The sequence below is a fragment of the Ambystoma mexicanum genome, chromosome 1p (genome assembly GCF_040938575.1).
Source record: "Ambystoma mexicanum isolate Mex_15411 chromosome 1p, UKY_AmexF1_1, whole genome shotgun sequence".
Classification (NCBI taxonomy): domain Eukaryota; kingdom Metazoa; phylum Chordata; class Amphibia; order Caudata; family Ambystomatidae; genus Ambystoma; species Ambystoma mexicanum.
Genome location: NC_090921.1, coordinates 1,068,427,161 through 1,068,448,453, shown reverse-complemented (window position 1 = coordinate 1,068,448,453; position 21,293 = coordinate 1,068,427,161). Strand labels below are relative to the sequence as shown.

At 45.5% G+C, this 21,293-nt stretch overlaps 1 protein-coding gene across 3 annotated transcripts in view; it reads right to left on the bottom strand.

Moving 5' to 3' along the window:
- ARHGEF11 (Rho guanine nucleotide exchange factor 11) overlaps positions 1 to 21,293 on the bottom strand; it is a 1,841,770-nt gene that overhangs the window by 1,341,132 nt on the left and 479,345 nt on the right. For all 3 annotated transcript variants that reach the window (XM_069604553.1, XM_069604546.1, XM_069604551.1), the window contains exon 4: positions 12,930 to 12,979. In XM_069604553.1, coding sequence (XP_069460654.1) covers positions 12,930 to 12,979 — 50 coding nt within the window. The remainder of the gene's footprint in view (positions 1 to 12,929; positions 12,980 to 21,293) is intronic.

Below are 21,293 nucleotides of genomic sequence, written 5' to 3'. Positions count from 1 at the left end.
GGTGTACTTTCAGAGAGTTAAAAACCAAACCTGCGTCCAGCAGGTGGAGCATGTACGTTACAACGTTGGAAGGAGTGCAATCAACTGGGTTGATTTGTTTATTCTGGCACCAAATAACGAATCTCTTCCACTTGTCAAAGTAACAGTGCCTTGTGTTTGGTTTCCTGGATTCTTTTAGGATGTCCATACACCTCTGTGGTAAATTGAGATGCCCAAACTCTATGACTTCAGGAGCCATGCTGCCAGGTTCATTGAGTTGGGTTCCTGGTGCACTGTTTGACCTTGTTGCTGGGACAGTAGGTTGTACCAGGCTGGGAGTTTGATGGGCTCGCACACCGCCATCCTGCGTAGGTGTGGAAACCATGGTTGTCTCGCCCACATGGGAGCAACTAGGATGAGCGTCATCGATTCCTTGTTCATCTTGTACACCACTTTCCTGATGAGAGGAGTTGGTGGAAAAGCGTACGCAAACATCCCTGACCAGTTCATCCACAGGGCGTTCCCTTGGGAGTCTGGCTGGGGGAACCTGGATGCAAATCCTGGGCATTGTTTGTTTTCGCTTGTGGCGAATAGGTCTATAGTGGGGAAACCCCACTGAGAGAAGAGATCTTCTACGATATCCCTGTGAAGGACCCATTCGTGTTCTTCTGGGAGGGAGTCTCTGCTTAGGGCATCCGCTAGGGAATTGAGCTCCCCTGGAACATGTTGTGATGACAGGAAGATGTTCCGTCTGAGTGCCCATATCCAGATTTTCTGGGCAAGCTTGGACAGATTTGGCGAACGAGTCCCTCCTTGTTTGTTCAGATAGAACATGGCTGTCGTGCTGTCCGTCCGGATCTGTACCGACAAGTTTAGCAGATGGGGCTCGAACGCCCGAAGCGCTCGGAATACTGCCAGAAGCTCTAGCAGGTTGATGTGTTTCTTGGCTACTGAGTGAGACCAGAGACCCCGAGCTGTGTGGTGGAGATGGTGAGCTCCCCACCCAGTCAGGCATGCATCTGTAGTCACCACTGCCTGTACTTCGGGATCGTAAAAGGGTTTTCCCCTTGCGAGATTTTCTCTTGTCCACCAGTGTAAGCTCTGTACTAGTGTTGGCGAAACGACCACTAGATCGTCCCACTGACCACTTGCCTGAGACCACTGTTTCGCCAACCATTCCTGCATGGGACGCATGCGCAGACGCGCGTGGGGGACCAGGTAAATGCATGACGCCATCATGCCCAGTAACCGCATTGCTTTGCGTACCGTTATTTGTTGACCTGACTGATAATGTGGAATTTGCAGTAGTATATTCCGGATTCTCTCTTCCGAAGGGAAGGTCAACCCTTTCTGAGTATCTAGGATTGCTCCTAGGAACTGTTTTGAGGTGCTTGGCACCAGACTTGACTTCTTCTCGTTGATGGAGAAGCCTAATTCGTGGAGGAGGTCGATAGTCCTCTGAATGTTTGACCTGCAAATTCCTGGGGTTTCCCCCATTATGAGCCAGTCGTCCAGATAAGGGTACACTGGGATTGCCTCCCTGCGTAGGTGTGCAGCTGCCACCGCCAGTACCTTGGTGAATACCCTTGGTGCTGAAGCTATCCCGAAGGGCAGTACCTTGAATTGGTAGTGGCGACTGTCTACCTTGAAGCGCAAGTATTTTCTGTGTGCTGGGAGCATGGAAATATGAAAATAAGCATCTTTCATATCCAAGGTTGCCATGTAATCCCCCTTTTTTAGGAGGGGGATTACCTCTTGTAGCGTAGTCATACGAAACTTTTGGGGCTTGACATACTTGTTGGCAGGCCGTAAGTCTAATACTGGGCGCATTGTTAAATCTTTCTTTGGCACAAGGAAGTAAGTTGAATAGATACCCTTGTTTACCTGGTGTCCTGGGACGAGTTCTATCGCGTCCTTTTCTAGCAGAATGGCGATCTCCTCGAGAAGGATCTTCTGATGTTCTAAGGAGTGTATTCTTTGTCGTGGAGGGTGGTTCCGGGGACGCTGCAGTAATTCTATACAGTATCCTGTGGACACTGTTGACAGCACCCATCTGTCTGAGGTGATCCCTTCCCAAGCCTGGGTGAAGTTGGAAATGCGTCCCCCTACTGGGGTTGCGTGAGAAGGGACCCTAAACTGAGCGTCACTGCTTTGGCGGAGGCGTGCCGCCTCCCTTGTTGGGGCTGCCTCTGCCTCTTCCACGACCTCTCTTGTTACCCTTGCTGTAACTTTGGGTAGACTGCTGGTTGTTGTTCCATTGTGTACCCTGTCCTTGGGCATAGTTGCCTCTTTGTGAATTTTGGCCGCGTGGGCGACGAAAATTACTGTTCCCCCTCTGGTTCGGGGGTTTGTTGGTAAGCTGGCCAAGGGATTTGAGAGTCTCGTACTCGTCCTTGGCATTCTTAAGTGCGTCTTCGACCGCTTTCCCAAACAATAGATCTGGTTCCACTGGCTTGTCTATTAATGAAGCCTGTGTTTCTGTTTTGAACCCCGACTGCCGTAACCACGCATGTCTCTTGATAACAGTACCTTCTGCTATCAATCTTCCTGCGTTGTCTGCAGCGTCGAAAGTTGCTTTTAATATGCAACCAGACACGGCTCTCCCTTCTGCCGAGATCCGAGCCAACTGGCCCTTTAACGGTTCAGGAGCAGAGGCTATGAGCGCCGCGACCTCTTCCCATTGATGGCAGTTGTAACTTGCCAACAGGGTGGTGGAGTTTGCAATCCTTGCTTGGTAGGCGGACGTTGAGGCTACCTTCCTGCCAAACCCGTACAGTCTTTTGCTCTCCTTGTCGGGAGGAGCTTCTGACGACGATAAGGGTGTCCCAGCCCTCTTCCGAGTGTTGGTAACCACTAGGGAGTCTGGTTTAAGATGACCTCTTATATAAAGAGGGTCAGATTGGGCTGCCCGAAAAAGTTTTTCGACTCTGGGGTTGACGGCTCTGGTGAGGTTAGGATTCACCAGGGATGGAGCTATTCTACGTTGGATGGATTTAAGGATAGGGATGGTCTGAGCGACCGGCCTCCTCTCTCCCACCAACTCTTCTGCGAAGTCCCTTTCCTCCTGTACACCATGTGTGTCGATGTGAAAATGTTCTGCTGCGCGAGCAAGAACTTCATTAAGGAGGGGTTGGTTATCAACTGGCGAGTCGGTAACTGGGGCTTCGCTTTCTACCGGGGAATCTACTCTGTAAATTTCCTGCTCATCTTCTACCTCCTCCAGGTCCTCATCCTCCGCATAGTATTCAGACCCGGTTCGTTCCTCCATAATTGTAAACTCCTGGTCCCCTTCAGGGAAAGGTTTTCCTTGGTATTTGGGGTGTAGAGTAGAGTATGGAGTAGAGTAAGGCTGCACCTCGAAGGGGTCAGGTCTTTCGACCCGGGCCTTTTTACTTAGGGGGATAGGATCAGAGGAGCCTGAGGGTGTGGCCCCTTGAGGGTCATACGAAAGGAAATGTTCTGGGTTTTTGTCATAAAAATCAGCTAAGGAAGACATCCTTGACATGACCCTGTCTATGTCCTCACTGGACCATTCTTTGGAACAGGGTATGACTTTAGTAGGCAGCTTAGAGGACTTATCAAGGGTACCCTTGCTAGATGTTGATGTCCCAGTAGATTTATGTTTATCTGTCTGCTTGGGGTGGAAGGATGGTCTTACAGGAGTGGATGGCTGAGCTTTCCGCTGTTTCCCTCCCTACTCGTGTATGGAAAAATGTTTTCCCTGCCCCTTGGAGGCCCCAGAGACTTTCGACGCCTGGCGCCGAGGGTCGGGAGAGGTATCTTGTTTCGAGCGTGGGGCCTCGCTGGTGTTAACTGCGCTCTCGGTCTCTTGGAGCGCGGCCTGGGGGTGGAAGTCGTCTTCGTCTTCCGACGATCGAACTTCCGTTAATCTAGGGAGCGAGGCACTCTTGGCAAGAGTGGATGATTGCCTTGCGTCATGAGGCGATCTCGATCGAGAGCGCCCAGAGGACACCGAGTCGGACCGTTCTATCCGTGCCTCTTTCCGAGAAGTCGACATCGTCGAGGTTCGGTTGGACTTAGTGTGCTTAGTGTGTGTAGGGTGTGTAGCGCTTGCGTCGCCGGGGGTCTTCCCCATAGCCGCCCTGCCGGACAACCTTCCGAGGTCGGGGACCTGCGCTCGGCAGTCTTTCGACGCCGTAATGCCCTCGCCGTCCGAAAGTACGGCGTCGCTGCCATCGCTGAAGGCGCCCTCCGCTGCCATGGCTGCCTGCCTGGCGTGGTGGGCCCAACGCTTTGTCGAACGGTCCTTAAGTGTTTTAGGTTTAAACCTACTACACGCTCTGCAGTTCGCTTCGGGGTGGTCCCTCGGCAAGCAGAGGTTGCACGTGGCGTGCCTGTCGACCCAAGGGTATTTGCGGTTGCACTTGGGGCAGAATTGGAAAGGGGTACCCTCCATACGCACCTTGAGGCAGTGGGCTGGTAAGTGTAGGAAATATATACCAAGAGTGAAGAGTATGTACCACCCCCCACTCTCCCTACTTGCAGGGCCGAGGCCAGCGGCCTACTAGGCCCGGGCCGAGGCCAGCGGCCTTCCGAGGCCCAGATCCGTCGTGCAGCAGCCGACGGTCGATGTCTTCTCCAGCCGTCGTCGAGTGTCGAGGGTCGACGTTGGGGTGGGGAAGGATGTCAATAAATAATTTTACTTCAATAATTAGCAAAAGTATGGCTAAGGCCAGGGAACTCCGCAAGATGCTTCCGACCAGTATGGCGGAAAAAAACAATCTGAGGATCCTAGACGCGTGAGGGATCTTGGGTACAGTGGACGTCACACTAGGGATAGTATTACTGGCACGCCTGTGTCGACGCCCATTTTCGAGTTTCGAAAAACAAACTGTAATACTCTGCAGCTTCCACTAGATGTTGGCCTATGCACAGCATGTGATCTAAGCAGATTCCACAAGCCTCAGAAATATATATATATATATATATATATATATATATATATATATATACTTTGATTCTTTTAAGAAAAAACACTCAAAGGAGCTTGCTGCCAAAGAAAATGCAAAAATTACATAACTGCAGAGAAAATGTAATTATGTGAACTGATGAGGAGAAAGACAAGGCAAAAGTACCATGGAAGTACAAAGCGAGGCGAAGGAGAAGCCTGTAACAGTTAACAGGTTTATCGCGACCCGCATCCTCCAACAAACACCTGCAGCCTTTCCACATATAAGCGTAACAGGCTACCAGCTCCCGCAGGTGCACATGGTCTGACTCCAATCAGCGCATGGATGCGCCACCAGTGGCTACAAGGTAGCCCACCAAAACGTAAGTGGATCAAGCCGCGCCCAACATCAAGATCAGATCCAATAACTGTGCTGGTTCGACATGGTACGCATTGTGTAATATACGACCAAAGAAAAATGCAGCAAAGCGGCAGGACCGCACTCCAAGGTCCAGAGCACACATATAATTAGATGTGACTGTGAAATAACAGGACTTTATTTTAATCAAAAAATTGACAATAAGCAGGGTACAAAAGTAAAAAAAAGTGTTCAAATAACAGGTCTCGCACCACCAGAGTGCTTGTTCACACATGGATCATTTGGTAACAGTGACTTTTTCTAGTCTCAGTCACTTTTTACTGTTTAACAATGATCATGTCTGAATCAGTAATACAGATAATGCAGGTAGACCTGTTTGAATAGGTAACTCGCAATCATGTAGAGACCATAATGCCCTGGAATAAAGTGCTGGTGCATTCATTGCTGTTGAGAACATAAATCTCACTAAACAATTTAATAAAATACACAGCCGAATCAAAAAAGCATATTACAAAGTTGAATGGTAATACACATATTCAGTATGTTAAAAGTAGCAGACATTCTCACTCATAATTTGCATGCTAAAGTGCAATTGCTCATAGCTGCCCAAGGATAAAGTCCTGGTGCATGAAAAGCTAACAAAGCCACATTTACGTGGGAATGAAGAAATGCAGGTCTTAAAATAATGATATGCTACTGGCAAACTAAAGTGAAAGGACAACAAGATGTACTGGCAGCTCCCATGGTGAAAATATATGACCCCCATCATCAGTAAATAATAACGCACGTTATAAAAACAACGTGCTTAACAACCAACCACTCAAACTTAAATTTCCTAAAACCAAGGCCAGTTGGACTTAAGATTCAAAATGGAAGAGTCCATATGTAAAAAGGTGGGAAATGGAAAGCCATGTAACTAGGACCAATACATAAAAGAACATTAAACCTAAAAGTTAATCAGCAAATTAGAATGAGCAGCAGCATCATAAACCATACAATGACTAAACACAAACATCGAAAACCACATGAAAGATATAGAAGCATGCAATTTAAGTTTGGAGCAGATCAGACTCCAATAAAGGTGTACAGTTCCTCATCAACTTTGTGGCCAAGTGGCACTTTTGTGTCAAAATCAAAAATGGGCTTAGTCTCCAGCTGGCATAATCGAAGGGTCCTATCCCCACCCACCACTAGGATGAATGGCAATGTGGGCAACACCAGAGAAGGTTAACAATCGTGCATTGTTATCATAGTACTCCTTAAAATGCTTAGCCATGCAATAGGCAGGGTCAGATGTTTTAATAGCTCTCAAGTGCTGCAAAATCCTAATCTTACAACAAAGGTGGTTTCACACGTTATCGATTGTTTGATGGTACGAGGTAAAGCAGTCATTGGATGTTCAAATGCTTTACATGGAATAGCATGGACAGCATGGACACAAATTGCATTTGTGACATTTCATAAACCACACTGGAGATGTGGATAGACAAGAAGACTGTATGGAAGCTCTCGTCAATGGCTGAAGAACACTAGACACTAATTTATCCCTTAGTGAAGGTGCCCGTCTGAAAGTGATGGTAGGTTGTGAAGAGAGCAATGGCAATAAATCCTTGTCCATCCTGAGAACATGCCAATGCCTCTGAATTATATTCCTGACATTTTGTGAAGAAATGCCATAGGTCAACATAAAGTGAGGGTCATCATGTGTCATCTCATCAACTGATCTATTTGTAGTAAGAAGATGATCCCTATGGAGTTGTGTAGCCTTCACATAAGCACTCTCTACAACACCTTAGAATAACCACGTGATAAAAAAATGGTAAGAAGCTTCGAAACAACATTAGTCAAATTTAACAAGATCTGAACAGTTTCTGCGGCATCGCACAAATTCTCAGAATGAAATACTCATTTTACAACTTACCGGGTGGATACCGCTCGCTTATAAAAGGAAGACTCGAACCAGTGTTTTTTTTTTTATAAACGGAAGTGTGAAACCTCACCATATCCAAAGTGACTTTGACATCAAGATAAACAATTTCAGAGGTACTGTGACTTTCGGTAAAAGCCAAATTGACACCGTTATGGTTGAAACTTTTAACAAAATCCACCCAACTAAACTCCGTCCCTTACCATATGAAGTCATCAATACAACGCCACCAGGCAACAATCTGATCATTAAAAATCTCAGATATGATTTCTGATAAGAGTCGCTTCCCACCAGCCCATTGTTAAATTGGCCTATGAGGTGCAAAACACCTACCCATGGCTGTCCCAGGAAATTGATGAAAAAAAAGTTTTCAAAAAGAAACATTATTATTAGTGACACAGAATACCAACATTTCCGAAATCATAGTATTATGTGACAAAAAATTAAGCAAACCTGTTTAAAAAATATTTACAAGCTTTGACACCCACTGAAAGATCTATGGAGGTGTACAATGACAACATCCAAAGTGGACACAATCCAACCTTCCTCCCATGGGACCTCAATAATGTGCTGTAAGAAATCCTCTGTGTTTTGCAAATAAGAGGGCAAAACAGAAACAAAAGAAATCAATGTTTCATCAATAAATCAGGACGAGTTTTCAAATAGAGATCCTGATAAACCACCTGGGAGAACCATAGTCACTTTAACAAAAGATTAGTGAATTTTGGGCAAAAGTTTATTGGTCGGAATGGTAAAAAAAAAGGGGGAACCAAGAATGTAACCATATATCCATCAATAATGCCAACCTCACACCATTTGGAAACTGGTGCCCGTAATTAAGTTTGTATCCTAGGAAAAATAATGGCAGACATTTGTGAATAAAACGTACGATCTCGTAATTGTCCAAGGGTTTCTGCCACATAGTTTTCACGATCTTGCAACACGATGTTGCAACCCTTATCTGAGGGGGTTATCACAATGTTACTCAACCTTTGTAATTCCAACAAGGAGTCTGATTGGGACATGGGATTACGACTATGTGGCGATGAAGAGGTTTGTCGTAATTTGTGCGCAAATCAGCTATCCTTAAGTCATGAAATGCCTCCAAACAACCCCCAGTCGGCATGGGGGATTAAACTTTGATTTGCCTATTAAAACAGAGGAGTGAGACCAGTCAGAGTTAATGTCAAAATCTTCAAAGGTAATGCTAGTGGAGTCAAAAGATGGATCAACCAATGTGCAAAATCCGACAAAGAATCAATATCAGAGGTAATTTGGTTCTGTCAACATGAGATATAAAAGCACTACCCTTAGCTGGGTTAATGGCAAAAAAAATTCAATTTTAATTTGCGAAAAAATGTATCAAAGTCCAAACGTGTTTGCACATAATCAAAAGATGAACTTGTGCAAAAATTAAGACCCAACTCCAAAAGCTTGGTCTGGGATTCAGTAACTTGGTTGGATGAAAGATTGACCACTTGCATGTAAGCACTGGATTTCACTTTTTGCCTCGACACCGAAAGCGAGTTAATCTGCACTGAGGGTCTCCGCTTCAGTTGTTGGCCACGTTGACCTCGGCTGGTTTTCTTGCAACCGGCGTGTTGCGTCCTTGACCTCTTCACGACCCCTGCCTCCTTTTTGAGATTTGCCATCTTGATGCTGGAGCCACATCTTGTCTAAAAAAAAATAATCTTGACAACCAGTTCATCACTCTCGGAATTCGAGACATCCGATTCTGACAATGTAACCGCCATGGGAAAATAATCTCCTGATCCCAATTGAGGCCTCTGTGCATTACAGAGATTATCAAAATGTTTGGCAAATGTATACACCCTCCCGATATCAATAGTTTTTATCTTGAATACATTTTCTGTGTTTACGCTGCTTTATTTCTTCCTCATAGGAGATCAAACTATTATCAATCTTAGATCGGAGTTTGTTACCATCTTCAGTGGGGGGGGGCTATGTCCTTCAACTGATTTTCAACTCCCTCTATACGTTTCAGAACTGCTGCACGAGCAGACTTTGCAAATTTCACCAAAATAGTCCAAAAGCGTGCAGAACATTCATTGCTAGCTTGACCCCATTCCTCCAGCATCGCTGGTTCTTGACCCTCAAACAAGGGAGTAGTCATTATGGACAAACCTCTGGGAATCCGCCCACTCCCCCCCCCCCAAAGAGCCTTCTTCATATTTATTGAGCAACAGGTCGGAATCACTTTTTAGCGCTGCCACTTATGGTATTCATACACTTTACCAAACACATCCTTTGTGACAAATGAAACTCGCTCATAAAAGCACTTGAATTGGAAATATCCAAGACTACATATTGAAAATGTATCAATCCAATTCGAGAGCATTCATGTTAATCTCCGACTGGTTTGCAGCAGCAGCCCTCTTGATTTCTTGCCATATAGGCCAATGAGAAATCAGCAGTGGAAAATTACAAGATGATAGAATTGTCATTTTCAATGGCATGAACTTCTTTGACTCCCAATCAGCATCATCTTCATCCCCAGGAGGTTGCTGGGGGTGTGGTAAAGGGGGGTATAGTATCCGCCATACGGGCAAAAGCCCCACCTGGTGCATCCCCACTTCCGGTCAAGATAATTCTGAAGCGAGTGTTCCTCCCACCACTTGGAAATCTCTTTCTTTTGATGTTTCTCCAATTCTGTAATAAGTCTCAATGTTACCCGAGCCCTGGTTTTCGTTAGGCTTGACTATTGCAATAGCCTCCTCCTGAATCTTTCTTCTTCGACTCTGCCACCCCTCCAGCTAATCTAGAATAGAGCATCGAGACTTATCCTTGGCCTTAAGCCTAGGGACTGCATCTCTCCTGCCCTAAAAAGTCTTCATTGGCTCCTGGTTGCTGCACGGATTTAATAGAAATCCCTATGCTTCATCCACAAGGCTGTCTGAGATCGGGGAACCCACTATCTTCAATGTTATCTTAATAAATACTCTCCCTCTAGACTACTATGTTCCTCTGGCATAAACACTTTGCGTGTAAAGCATTTTGCTAAACAGGGGTTAGGTGGTTGATCGCTCTCCTCAGCTGGCTCCCTCCTATGGAACAGCCTCCCCCCTCCCTGTGCGTCTTGAGCAGGACCTTTTGAAATTCCGGAAGCTCCTCAAGACCTTTCCAATTTACCTCCTATATCCCTTCTTCTCTCCTCTGCTAACCACACAATTGCTGAGATTGATGTCCTGGTCCCTTACGCATCCTTGGGCCCCTGACCTCCCACACCCAATTGCCCCAGCTCCTATCTACCCTCAGTACTTGCCTTGGCACACTCTCCACCTTGGAGGTTCACAATCACACTGAACGCAGCTACAGGCCATGTAGCACTCACCTTACCACACACTTCATCTGTGGCTCACACATGAGCTCAGACACCGCAGCACTTACCCCTCTGCTCTCTTCTTTGCAGCACTTACAGGGAAGAATACTCACAAAACATAGCAGGTTCGGTTTTTTCCTTTTTTCCCTCCACTGCTTTCAAATATTGCGTTTTTAAATTCGTTTTCACTCCCTAGTTACCTCCCTTGCACTGTAGGCGCTTTGAAACAGTATTTTAATTGCTGTATAAGTGCCTAACAAGCGAACAATAAATATACTCCTTGCTGATGACCGTCTGCAGACTTATTGGTATTTGACACATGCCGAGTTGAGGCAGTTTGCTGCTCATTAAAAAGACTGTCTGTGGGAGGCGAGCTACTTCCCTCATACCCCGCTTTGCATGTCAAAAAATCACCAAGGATTCTAAGAAAAAGCGCTCCAAGGACCTTGCTGCCAATGAACATGCAAAAATGGCATGACTGCAGACAAAATGTAATACTGGTGAGCAGAAAGACAAGGCCACAGTACCATGAGCCTATAACACTTAACAGGTTTACCGCGACCTGTGGCTGCAAGGTAACCCACCAAAACCTACGTGGATCAACCCGCGAGCCACATCAAGATCAGATCCAGTAACGGTGCCGGTCCGACATGGTACGCACCATGGGATATACAACCACCAAAGAAAAATGCTGCGAAGCCGCAGGACCGCGCTCCAAGGTCCAGAGAGCACATATAATTAGCAGAGACCTTGAACAAATAACACGAGACTGTATTTTAATGAAAAAGTGACAATATATATGAGACAAAAATATAATATCATGGGTAATACTTAATGCCACATTCCAGCCACAGTGCTAGAATAATTGCCGTTATTGCAAAACACAACTATTCCCAATTCACAAGCGTTGGAAGAATAAAGGGTCCCCATCAAGATGTGCACTTTGCACACGAATAGTACTCCAAGCTCTACATGCACCAGACCATCTGCTCACATTGTGAAACCCCAGACAAGCACCTGATGGTAAACGCCAAAGGTAAGCACGCCACGGGGGCAGCTATTAAAACAGCCTAGTTCAGACTGGACTAGAAAGCAGTGCAAAAATCTGAATCAACGGGAAGAAAAGAAAAAATGTTTTTAAAAAAGGTTGCGAAATTAAGAGAAGTGAAAGGAAAATAGTAAAAGAAAACAAGAGTAAAAGAAAGTGCAAGAGAGGAGAAAGTGTGCTGCCTAAAGGGGCAAAGATGGCGATCGCATTGGGTGGTGGTGCAGAATGATTGGTACCCTGGGAGAAGTAAAAGCAGGCAGAGTAAAGTACGTCGTGTTGAAGTCCAGAAAATGGTGCAACACCACCGAAATTTAGGAATGAGGAATTAAAGACTCCAATGAACGGTGCAGAGTTTAAAATATAATTTCTAGTTGTGCAGGCGCACACGATTTAAGAACCCAGATTTGTGTTACTTGAATGGCTTCTACGTGTGGCCACATTTAGACTTGTGCAAAGCAAACTGGCTCTTTTGTCTTCCGTTTTGTTTTCAAACTTGAAGGCAGAAGAATTCTACCAACTGCCCAGTCGTGTTTTCAGTACAGAATACATTTACTCCCAAATGTTTAAGAATGGGACGAAATAAATGTAGTGACATTCAAATATTAAAGCATGCAATTTAGGATGTCCTCTCTCAAATCCTTAGCTGAATATCCGCAGAGGAATAGCAATATAAAACCAAAGTTTTAGTACTGTTCTGAGGAGCTCAGCAATAAAGGACTAGAAACAGAACTATCAATAGTGAAAACAACAGCAAACACAAGCACAGAAAAAGCCAGCTGTTTTGGCTTTTGTCCAAGCAAGGGATCCGCATTTTCCAGGCGTTGCCATAAGATGGAAACAGCTGGCAAAAGTTGGAAGGGTGTGGGCATTTATGGAAGTGCCTGAAAAATGCCTATACTAGAGCCAAAACTGTTGGCTTTGACAATACTTGCTGTAATAGGCATTGAGTGCACGGAATATATAAAAGGACACAGCTGCTTCGAAATCAAAGTGGCTGTTGGCACACTTGGTTAAGGAATTTCTATCACAACAAGAGCCAGTTTACAGCACCAATGAAGCAATTACCTTAAATAAGGTTGCTTAAAAGTAACATTAGCATCACATTAAAAGCACTGAGCAAGCTCAAAGTGTGCCTAGGCAGGGGGTTGTTTTGGGAAAGGAAGGTCAGGTGGTGGCTGGGAATGGCCAGGCAGGACTAGCGTGGACCTGGGCAGTCGATGGTCGGTAAAAAAAAACAATCACCCACAGGCAGTGTGGTGTTCCTCCTCGCATCCCATCTCTCGTTTCTCTGCATTTCCCATTCTCAATAGTTTGTCAAAAAGTCAAGTCTTATGTGCAGGAGCTCACCTTCACTATCCGGTCTCCCTCCTGTACCCCAGCTCGCATAGCAGCTCCTCCTGCAAAATAAAGCAATGGCCATTACAACAGGCAACATAAAAGAAAACCCCACCCTCTTTTCACATTAAGGAGCCAATGGCAGTGTAGCAAAATATCCTTATCCAAGGAAAAGAATACATAAGATGTTCCCAAGCTGCAATACATGGGTAACATTTTTGTCTTATACAAAAATAAATTGAAAGTCACAAAAAAAATCGGATAATGGCCTGTTTCAACACACACCCACCCCCTCAACAACCAAACTACCCGAGGGTCCTTTTTTCTTTAAAAGAATGTTAGTGAGCGAGCAGCTTTACAGGAGATCTTTTAAAGCAGCAGCTGTATCTAAAAAAATGAGACGTGCCAGGTTGGTGAGGCTGGATTACACAAAATGAGCTGTGATGAAGAACAGGGAGTTACAACACTTAACTGGGATAAAAATAGACCGAAAACTGTGTAGGGGGATTTATATGCATTTACAATTTGAGGCACAAGAGGTAAATTGATTTGCCCAGGAACATGCAATCCTTGGTCACGTGTCCCAGCCGGCATTGGAACCCTGGTCTCCAGGATGCAACAGCAATTTGGCTAATCGACCTTGTATCCTCCACCCTTCACACTATAAAAACAGGAGGGAATATATGCTTTTTCAAGTGCAGGGCTGTTGGAATCAGCAGCTATTCAGATGAATGGTGTCAAAAGCGAGGCAAAGCACCCAAATGCTCTCTCGCACTTGTTTAGTTGCAGTACAGTTAGGCACAGAATGCTTCTGAAGTCAATGAAATTCAATTTAAGGCGCGTATATCGCAAGTGAAGACTATTCTGAACTTCAGTGGGGTTATGCGATGACCACGCTTACAGTGAACAAACAGGGCGAGGCATTTTAGAGGTAATGCTTGATCAATAGTAGCGACAGGCTCGGATTGTTTAGGATTCATTTTCCCCGTCCAATAGTTTAAAGCAGGGATTCTATTACAGGAAACGCGCCACTTCTGACCCTTCAGAACATTTGCTATGCCCCGCTGGCACCCCCAACCTCTGCTCTGTTGGCACATCAGCGATGGAGCGGATAAGGGGACCTAAGTAATGTAATTCAATTGCAGGAAAAACGCATGCATTGTGTGATCACCACATGACTTACTCAGCTTCGCATGTCCAGCTCCTGCCATCATATGCCAAGTGCAGCCTCAAATGCCCCAGTAACGCCAGTTAAGGCCTTGCGCAATGTATAATCATTGTATGCAGCCTTCACATATCCAGTTGCCATCATATCTGAAGTGCTGGTGCAACGTGTTAGGTGCTGTCCTTTGTGAAGTTCACCATGGCGCGACAGGCGGCTTCTTTGCTGCTAGCTTCAATGGGTCCAATGGCAGAGACAATGGTCTAAGAATATTAAGATGCAAAGTGATGTGCGTCTTCAGTTTCCTCTTAAAGATTAAGTACTGAGACATTTATCAAATGCCCCAGTAATGCCACCCAATGGTAGATAATATCCTTCAATCCATGGGCACTGGCACAATGTATACTAAAATGCTGTATAAACATATTTTCTAAAAAAAAATGTATTTGTGAAGTTCTACAAATCCTGGGAATTTTGTTAAACCCCACAAAGTGCATCGCATACAAAGCGTTCTCGAACGGAACCCCATCTAACCTGGCAGCCAAAATCTGCATCTCAGGAGGTTCTTGCACCTGTCGTAGCTCGACCATCAAAAGGTTAGAGTCCAGGTTTATCTGTAAGGAAAGGACCAGAAAGCGGTCCTTCTCCTGCTATGCCCCATCCCTCTGCAACTCACACCCCCTGGAGGCTCGTGCTGCCCCTTCCATCATGCAGTACTGCAAAATCGTGCAGACATGGCTCTTTCATCACTTCCTCCCCAGGATTGGAACCCTGACAATTCCCCAATAGTACTGCTCAATGCAAGCCTCTGGCTTCTCTTGAACTCTGTAAATCGCTCCAGCTCGACGCTAGCCTATGGTTTTTCTTGTACTCTGCAAAGTGCTCCGCTGCCTACGGGCCAGGTTCGTGCTATAAAGAACAATAAACAATAAAATACCGGTTTTAGTCAGTGTTACCTTTAAATGAACGATTTAGCATGGTTTGTGTTTTTCACAATTCGTCCATGTAGGAACGCTTCCAAATCTCACTATAAATTGCCCTTTATATCCTTTCATGCATCATTGCAACATGGAGGACTAGACCGTACCATGACAAGTGCAGGGAGGTGAAGAGACTATCGAGTGGGAGGGAGACCAGAGTGCACCCATTCCCATGGAGGGCCCTACCGGAGGCTAATGAGAGAGAAGGGAACCATCCTAGGTTGAAACATAGAGGGCAAAGGGTTGAAGGTGAAAGAGTGGCAACCGAACAGATAAACCACAGGGCCCAGGTAGCTCAAGGGCACAGGGAAGACGTTCAACCCCCCCTCAAGGGGTCCCAGGGAGGTGATGGCGGCTGCATACAAGGATATGCCAGGGGCCAAAGTGGTGTAGACATCGATTAGTTTGAACATTAGGGCGGGAGGGTGGAGTCATCACCGCTAAAACGCCCTGCAGACAACCCACAACCCAGCAAAGAATATAGGAGGAAGACCCCCTGCTAGCTTCCCCCCAGCAGACCAAATTACGCAACACTGGCAGGAGCGAGTAGCACAGGTATACAACAAAACAGAGGAGGTACGATGGAGCGCCATCACCAACCCACTAAAAACTCATCCCTCTGCTTACACCTCTCAAACTCTAAACAAAACAACCATACCTATATGCTGCGGAGTGGCGGAGAGTGGCAGTCTAGCAGTCATCCCTACCTGCTGAGTCTGTTTACCCTGTCCATTCCTTTCTGAAGGAGGAGCCTGCTGACCTACTAGAACTACCCTTCCATACCGTGGAGCGGACGCGGAGAGTGGCAGTCTAGCAGTCATGGCTGTCGTGACTGGTATGACTGCCTCTCCCCTGGCTCCACAGGAAGAGGAAAATGGACGGCTACGAAGCTGGCGTCCCCGCCAACATTCAGATAACTCCTTGCTGGCTGAACTTCCCGACGCTACGAAGACGCTGGCAAACACAGCTAAATCCTTAAAATCTTGTGGGAAAAAAGGTCGGGAAAAAACCCCTCAAACTTCCAATACGCCAACTGAGAGAAGACCCTCTCTTTACATCAAATGTCATTTTGCAAACATCTGCTCAAAAGCAAATTTTCCTTCCCTGACTGACCAGCTCCTACCGCTGCCTCTCAAAAATATGCCGATGGAAAACCACTCCATTCAGCACACCTCACCCCCGCCTGCGGGTGGGCGAGTTTCTATGCTCACGGGGCTGTGCTCGGACCTCCGACCGATGCCGACGTGACTGTTGAGGCGCAGCAAGGACGAGGGCATGCTCCTGCCGCCCCCACCACTCAGTGTGGGATCCAGACGAGGTGCAAGAGTATCCGATGATCGGCACGCAAGTGGAGCACTCGGCCCCTCCAGATGAAACGTCTGCCTCAGCCTCTCATAGCGTCTCTGCCCAGGTACACGCTGGGGCGGCTGGAGCCGTCACGCAGAGCCAGTCTCAGACGAAGAAACAGACGGTCTCTGTAGAGCGGCAGTCAGAGCCGCACGCGATTGACGAGTGCGGCACGCCTCGAGAGGCGTCATCAGAGCCGGGGGCGTGCGGCTCCCCTGAGATGTCTGAATCCTGCCCACAGAGCTCGCTACATCCTACTACATCGATAGAAGTACAAACAGCAAATGCAAAGAAACGCCCCAGGTTATCCCCTGTTCGAACCTCCGAGAAAAGAAAGAAAACTTTAAAACTCAAAAGTGGTAAACAAAATCCAACAAACCTACACAAATCACAAAGCAAAGATACAAAATTAAAGCAATCTCTAAGCAAAAATAAATCAGTCAAAGATAAGACCTCGAAACCGGTTCTCTCTCCTATGGGAACCTTGGTGAAATTCTTCGAAAAAAAAACCACCATGCTAGCAACCGCACTAGCACATTGATAGAGCTTACTGATGCAGAACTCCGACGCTGTTTTCGATCTACAGCCATCAAGCAAACTTAGAAGAACTGAGGACTGTAATTCCTAGACCAGACCCTCACAATTTCAAACGACCTATTCCAGGAAAAAGATTACAGTCCGAAAAAATCTGGAAAACAAATTTACGTTTGGACAAACATCCACACACCTTATACCTACTGAATTTATCTTTGGCCTTAATCCGGCAGTACCCCAAATGTCTAGCCCTGTATCACATCTAAGGGACTTCCTGGCCCCCACAGCGATTTCCGTTCATCCCGCTGATGACGCTGTTGCCCAGACATCTGACCAAAGAAAACAACAACTGGGGGCTGAATCCTCTCCTCCTCCGTCACCACTACTCTCACCTATGCTACAAGACAATCCAGGAATCATTTCGCTCAGTGCTAATAAAAAGACGATTCCAATTCCAATCGAACAAGACAAATCTTCAAAGCGTCAGCAAATTGACTCTCAGGTTCCACCTATTGCTGATCGCAAAGACAATAGAAAATCTTATCAAGATCTTGAACCCAGCTCTGACATACCACATTCCTCTACCCATTCCACTTCTTTACAAGACTCAAGTCGTAAGTCCACTACATCCACTAAAGAATCATCATCAAAAAAGCCAGACTTACTTTCATATATGTCGGCATTATCCATTGCCCTGGTCCCTTTCACCAAACTATATGAATCGCTGTATGATACTCTAAAGGACCACACCGTCTTACAGGCGATGATGCATACCAAACTCATCTTCCTAGAAGGCCACATTACTGCTCAAAATGAAACAAGAAACCCATCACCTCCAACTGTGACGGCCACAGATGCGCGCCTTCAAGCAATAGAAACTACATTGACCCGTTTAGAGAAAAGAACTCTTCTAAACTGCTCCACGAGTGCACTTACCATCACTGCACCTTCGATCGACTTGACGTCCTGTACCCCACAGATCCCTATCCCTTGTACTAAAACAAAACTGGCCCATAATAAAGCGACACCAACATCGTCTCAAACTACAAACGGATCGGCCTCCAATATTGTTTTGGTGATCGACGAGGAAGAAAATCCAAATAAAATCAGCAGCCCAACCAGATCAACAGTACTCAATCTTTGCTGCGAAATCAATACATGCTACCCCTCTGCTGACCTTGGAAGCACCCAATACTAAAGCATCTTCTCCAAAAACGAAGGCTCAAGTAGACAAACCAGTTTCTAAATCCCAAACTCACCTTATCCCCCAAACTCACCTTTCACAACAAGACTCTGAACTTCCTCCACTCACTTGAGAACCAAGATCTTAAGATCTCAGAAAAACTCAGAGGAGCCTGAGCCCATTACAGACCTGATGAACCTCTCAGAACATCATGATGAAACAATCTCCCCTATGCCACTAGGCCAACGGAACCCATCGTCAGACAACCCCATTGTTGCAGCGTTGCATACAAAGACCTCTTCGAAGACCACAAGCCTTGAAAAACATTATCAGTCACCATTTATGACTTTAGAAGAACGTCGAAAGAGAATCGAACTGTCAACTTCAACCAGGACAAAGGCAGTCTCAATAAAAAAATAGAGATTCAGCTCCGTCTCAGAGTGATAGGACAAGCCATAACACCAACAAACCCAGCCTGGAAAGGCGTACTCGACAGACTCTCAACAGTTCTCAGATTCTCATGAAACCCCCCCCCCCCCCCGACACTATTCACAAACTTCATCTCGGAATCATCTACGAGAGGACAGCCCTAAAGAAAATGAACATCATGCAATTAAGTCCTCTAGTTCTAAGACAATCTCTTACCAAACGCTCAAAAAAACGGGCAAACCATCGGGGAGATGGATTCTAAAAGTAGAGCAATCTAGCGAAAATCGAGATAAAGTCACATTAAACAGAGGAGGCATGCTGACGCTGATACATCTTATACCTAAATTAACACAGATTTCTTCAGATGACTTGTGGATAGTTGAACCAAGTCACCACCACGGAAGAGCGGTTTGCCACCTCCATATTATATCAAGAAAAGTTAAGGACAAATTGATCAACCAAAAAAAAAAAGACTTTCTAAGTCTGGGCTATCACCTCTCACTAAAAAACGATGACAACAGAAGAAAAGAGCTACGAGCCCAAGGACACTACTCGAACACTCAACAGGAACTCTAAAGAAAAAAATAACTACCCAAGAACACATCGAAACCTTGACACTTCTCCGCATAGACAAAACCTAGATCATCGACCAGTTCAAGCCAAGCGCCATCACAGCCCAAAAGTGACCTTCTCAAATAAGACCCGACATAGGCCTCTCCAAACCTCACTACCATCTAATGAGAAATCCGGCGACCGAGAAACTGAAGATCCTGAAGACAATCAGTTTTCGTAAAGATCGACAAAACAGCAATAGAAAACTTACTAAAACCATCCAACTGGAAGAAAACGCCCCTACAGCTTCATCCAGCTTCTGAGCATGGCTCCCAGAGGCCTTAGCCTTCAAATAGCAGTTCAAAATAGCAGTCCAAGAATCTGATCGACGCTCCACCTTCGACGACAAACCAAACCAGCAGCATGTTTGAATTCAAGTTAGCCAGTTGGAAGACTAGGGGCTATAAACATCTTACCTCAATCAGTGATACAAACTTGGGCTCCTTGGTTATATTGTGTCTCCAAGAAACTTGGCTGTCTAAAACACCCACGCTCGATGGATACAATCTTTTTTTGGCCTCAGCGACAAAAGGCCAAATGGGCCGCCCTTCCCCTGGTCTGCTTACCGGTTTGCGAATGGATAGAGGCTTTGCAGTAACTAACATCATCGTCTCAAACTACTCCTTATTAGCACTCTTGCTAACTTGGTCATCGCTATCATCAGACGGAGTTTATTACCATCCTATCTCCGTAGCGATTTTCAACGTATACTGGAACCCTGCAGCAATCGACCAGAAGAAATTCTTAAAACTGATCAAAAACACGATCGATGAGGTACGAACGACTTACAACACCTTGCATATTATAATATGTGGAGACCTGAATGCTTGCTTGCACCCAGAAAACAATCAAAAAACAATCCCCGAGTGAAGACCGGGGAAACCAATGGATGAAACTGATGAACTCAAGAAACCTACATAACCTTGACATAGTATACACAAAGAATAATCGATTACCAACTTGGACAAACGGGCAACTAATGTCAACTATTGACTATACTTTTGTCTCGGAACCCATCCTGCTGCTAACAACCTCCTTTGATGTTGTTCACACAACAACTAGTGATCATAATATCCTTCAAACCACTTTGAAAACTTCTTAATCAAATCCTGATAGGTACGAAACTGCGGTCGAACAAACTCCTCAAGGCACTAGACTGCGTTTAACAGCACACAGTATTCGAGACCTCACAAACTTATACATAGACTCGTGTCCTACATCAACCTTTGAATTGGTCGACTATGCCCCTTTGTTGAACACCTTCAGAATACTGAGAGGGAAATCTAACAAAAACTCACAAACATCCCTACACTCGTACGATAAAGTGCTGGTCCAGAAACGAAGGGCTTTCAGAAAAGCCAAAATAAATGCATTGAAACTTACGACGATGGAAAGATCCAAAACAATCAAAGAAATTACCAGAAATTATAAAAACTGGGTGAGATCATATAGATGGAAACTTCACCAACAAGATGCAGAAGCCATACTAAAATCGATCTGTTCCAACAACTCAAAAGAATTCTGGTCTCTGCTGAACAAATCATCTTCACCCAACGATTTGAACATGGCGAATAGTATTAGCGAATTCACCTGGGCTGCTCACTTTAGTTCGCTCTTCGAAAATCCCACACCAAACTCAACGGCTTGCAGCCCCTCTCAGATGACGCTAGCCATATCTAAAAACACAAGGACCATTGACTCCTGGACACAACTAGACGACCTGGAAGACATATTAGACATCCTTAAGAAACTGAAAAAGTCCAGGGCCCCGGGCCCTGATGGGATTACAAATTTCGATCTAAAAACCCATCCGGACGAGTGGGCTAAATTTATAAGAACAGTCTTCACCAGATGTGTGGCATCTCAATCTGTACCTCCTTCATGGCTTTCTGCCATAGTGGTACCAATTTAGAAAAAAGGAGATAAACAAGATCCAACGAACTACCGCCCCATCGCTTTATTGGACCCCATAGGGAAAGTCTTTGGGACATTACTTTTGAAAAAATTCCAAGTCTGGGCTGCCAACGTGCCATGCAACGACAATTTCCAAATAGGATTCAAAAAAACGTTGGGAACAGCTATTAACATCTTTACGATATTTATTCTGAAAGCTAAAGTAAAGGAGGGAA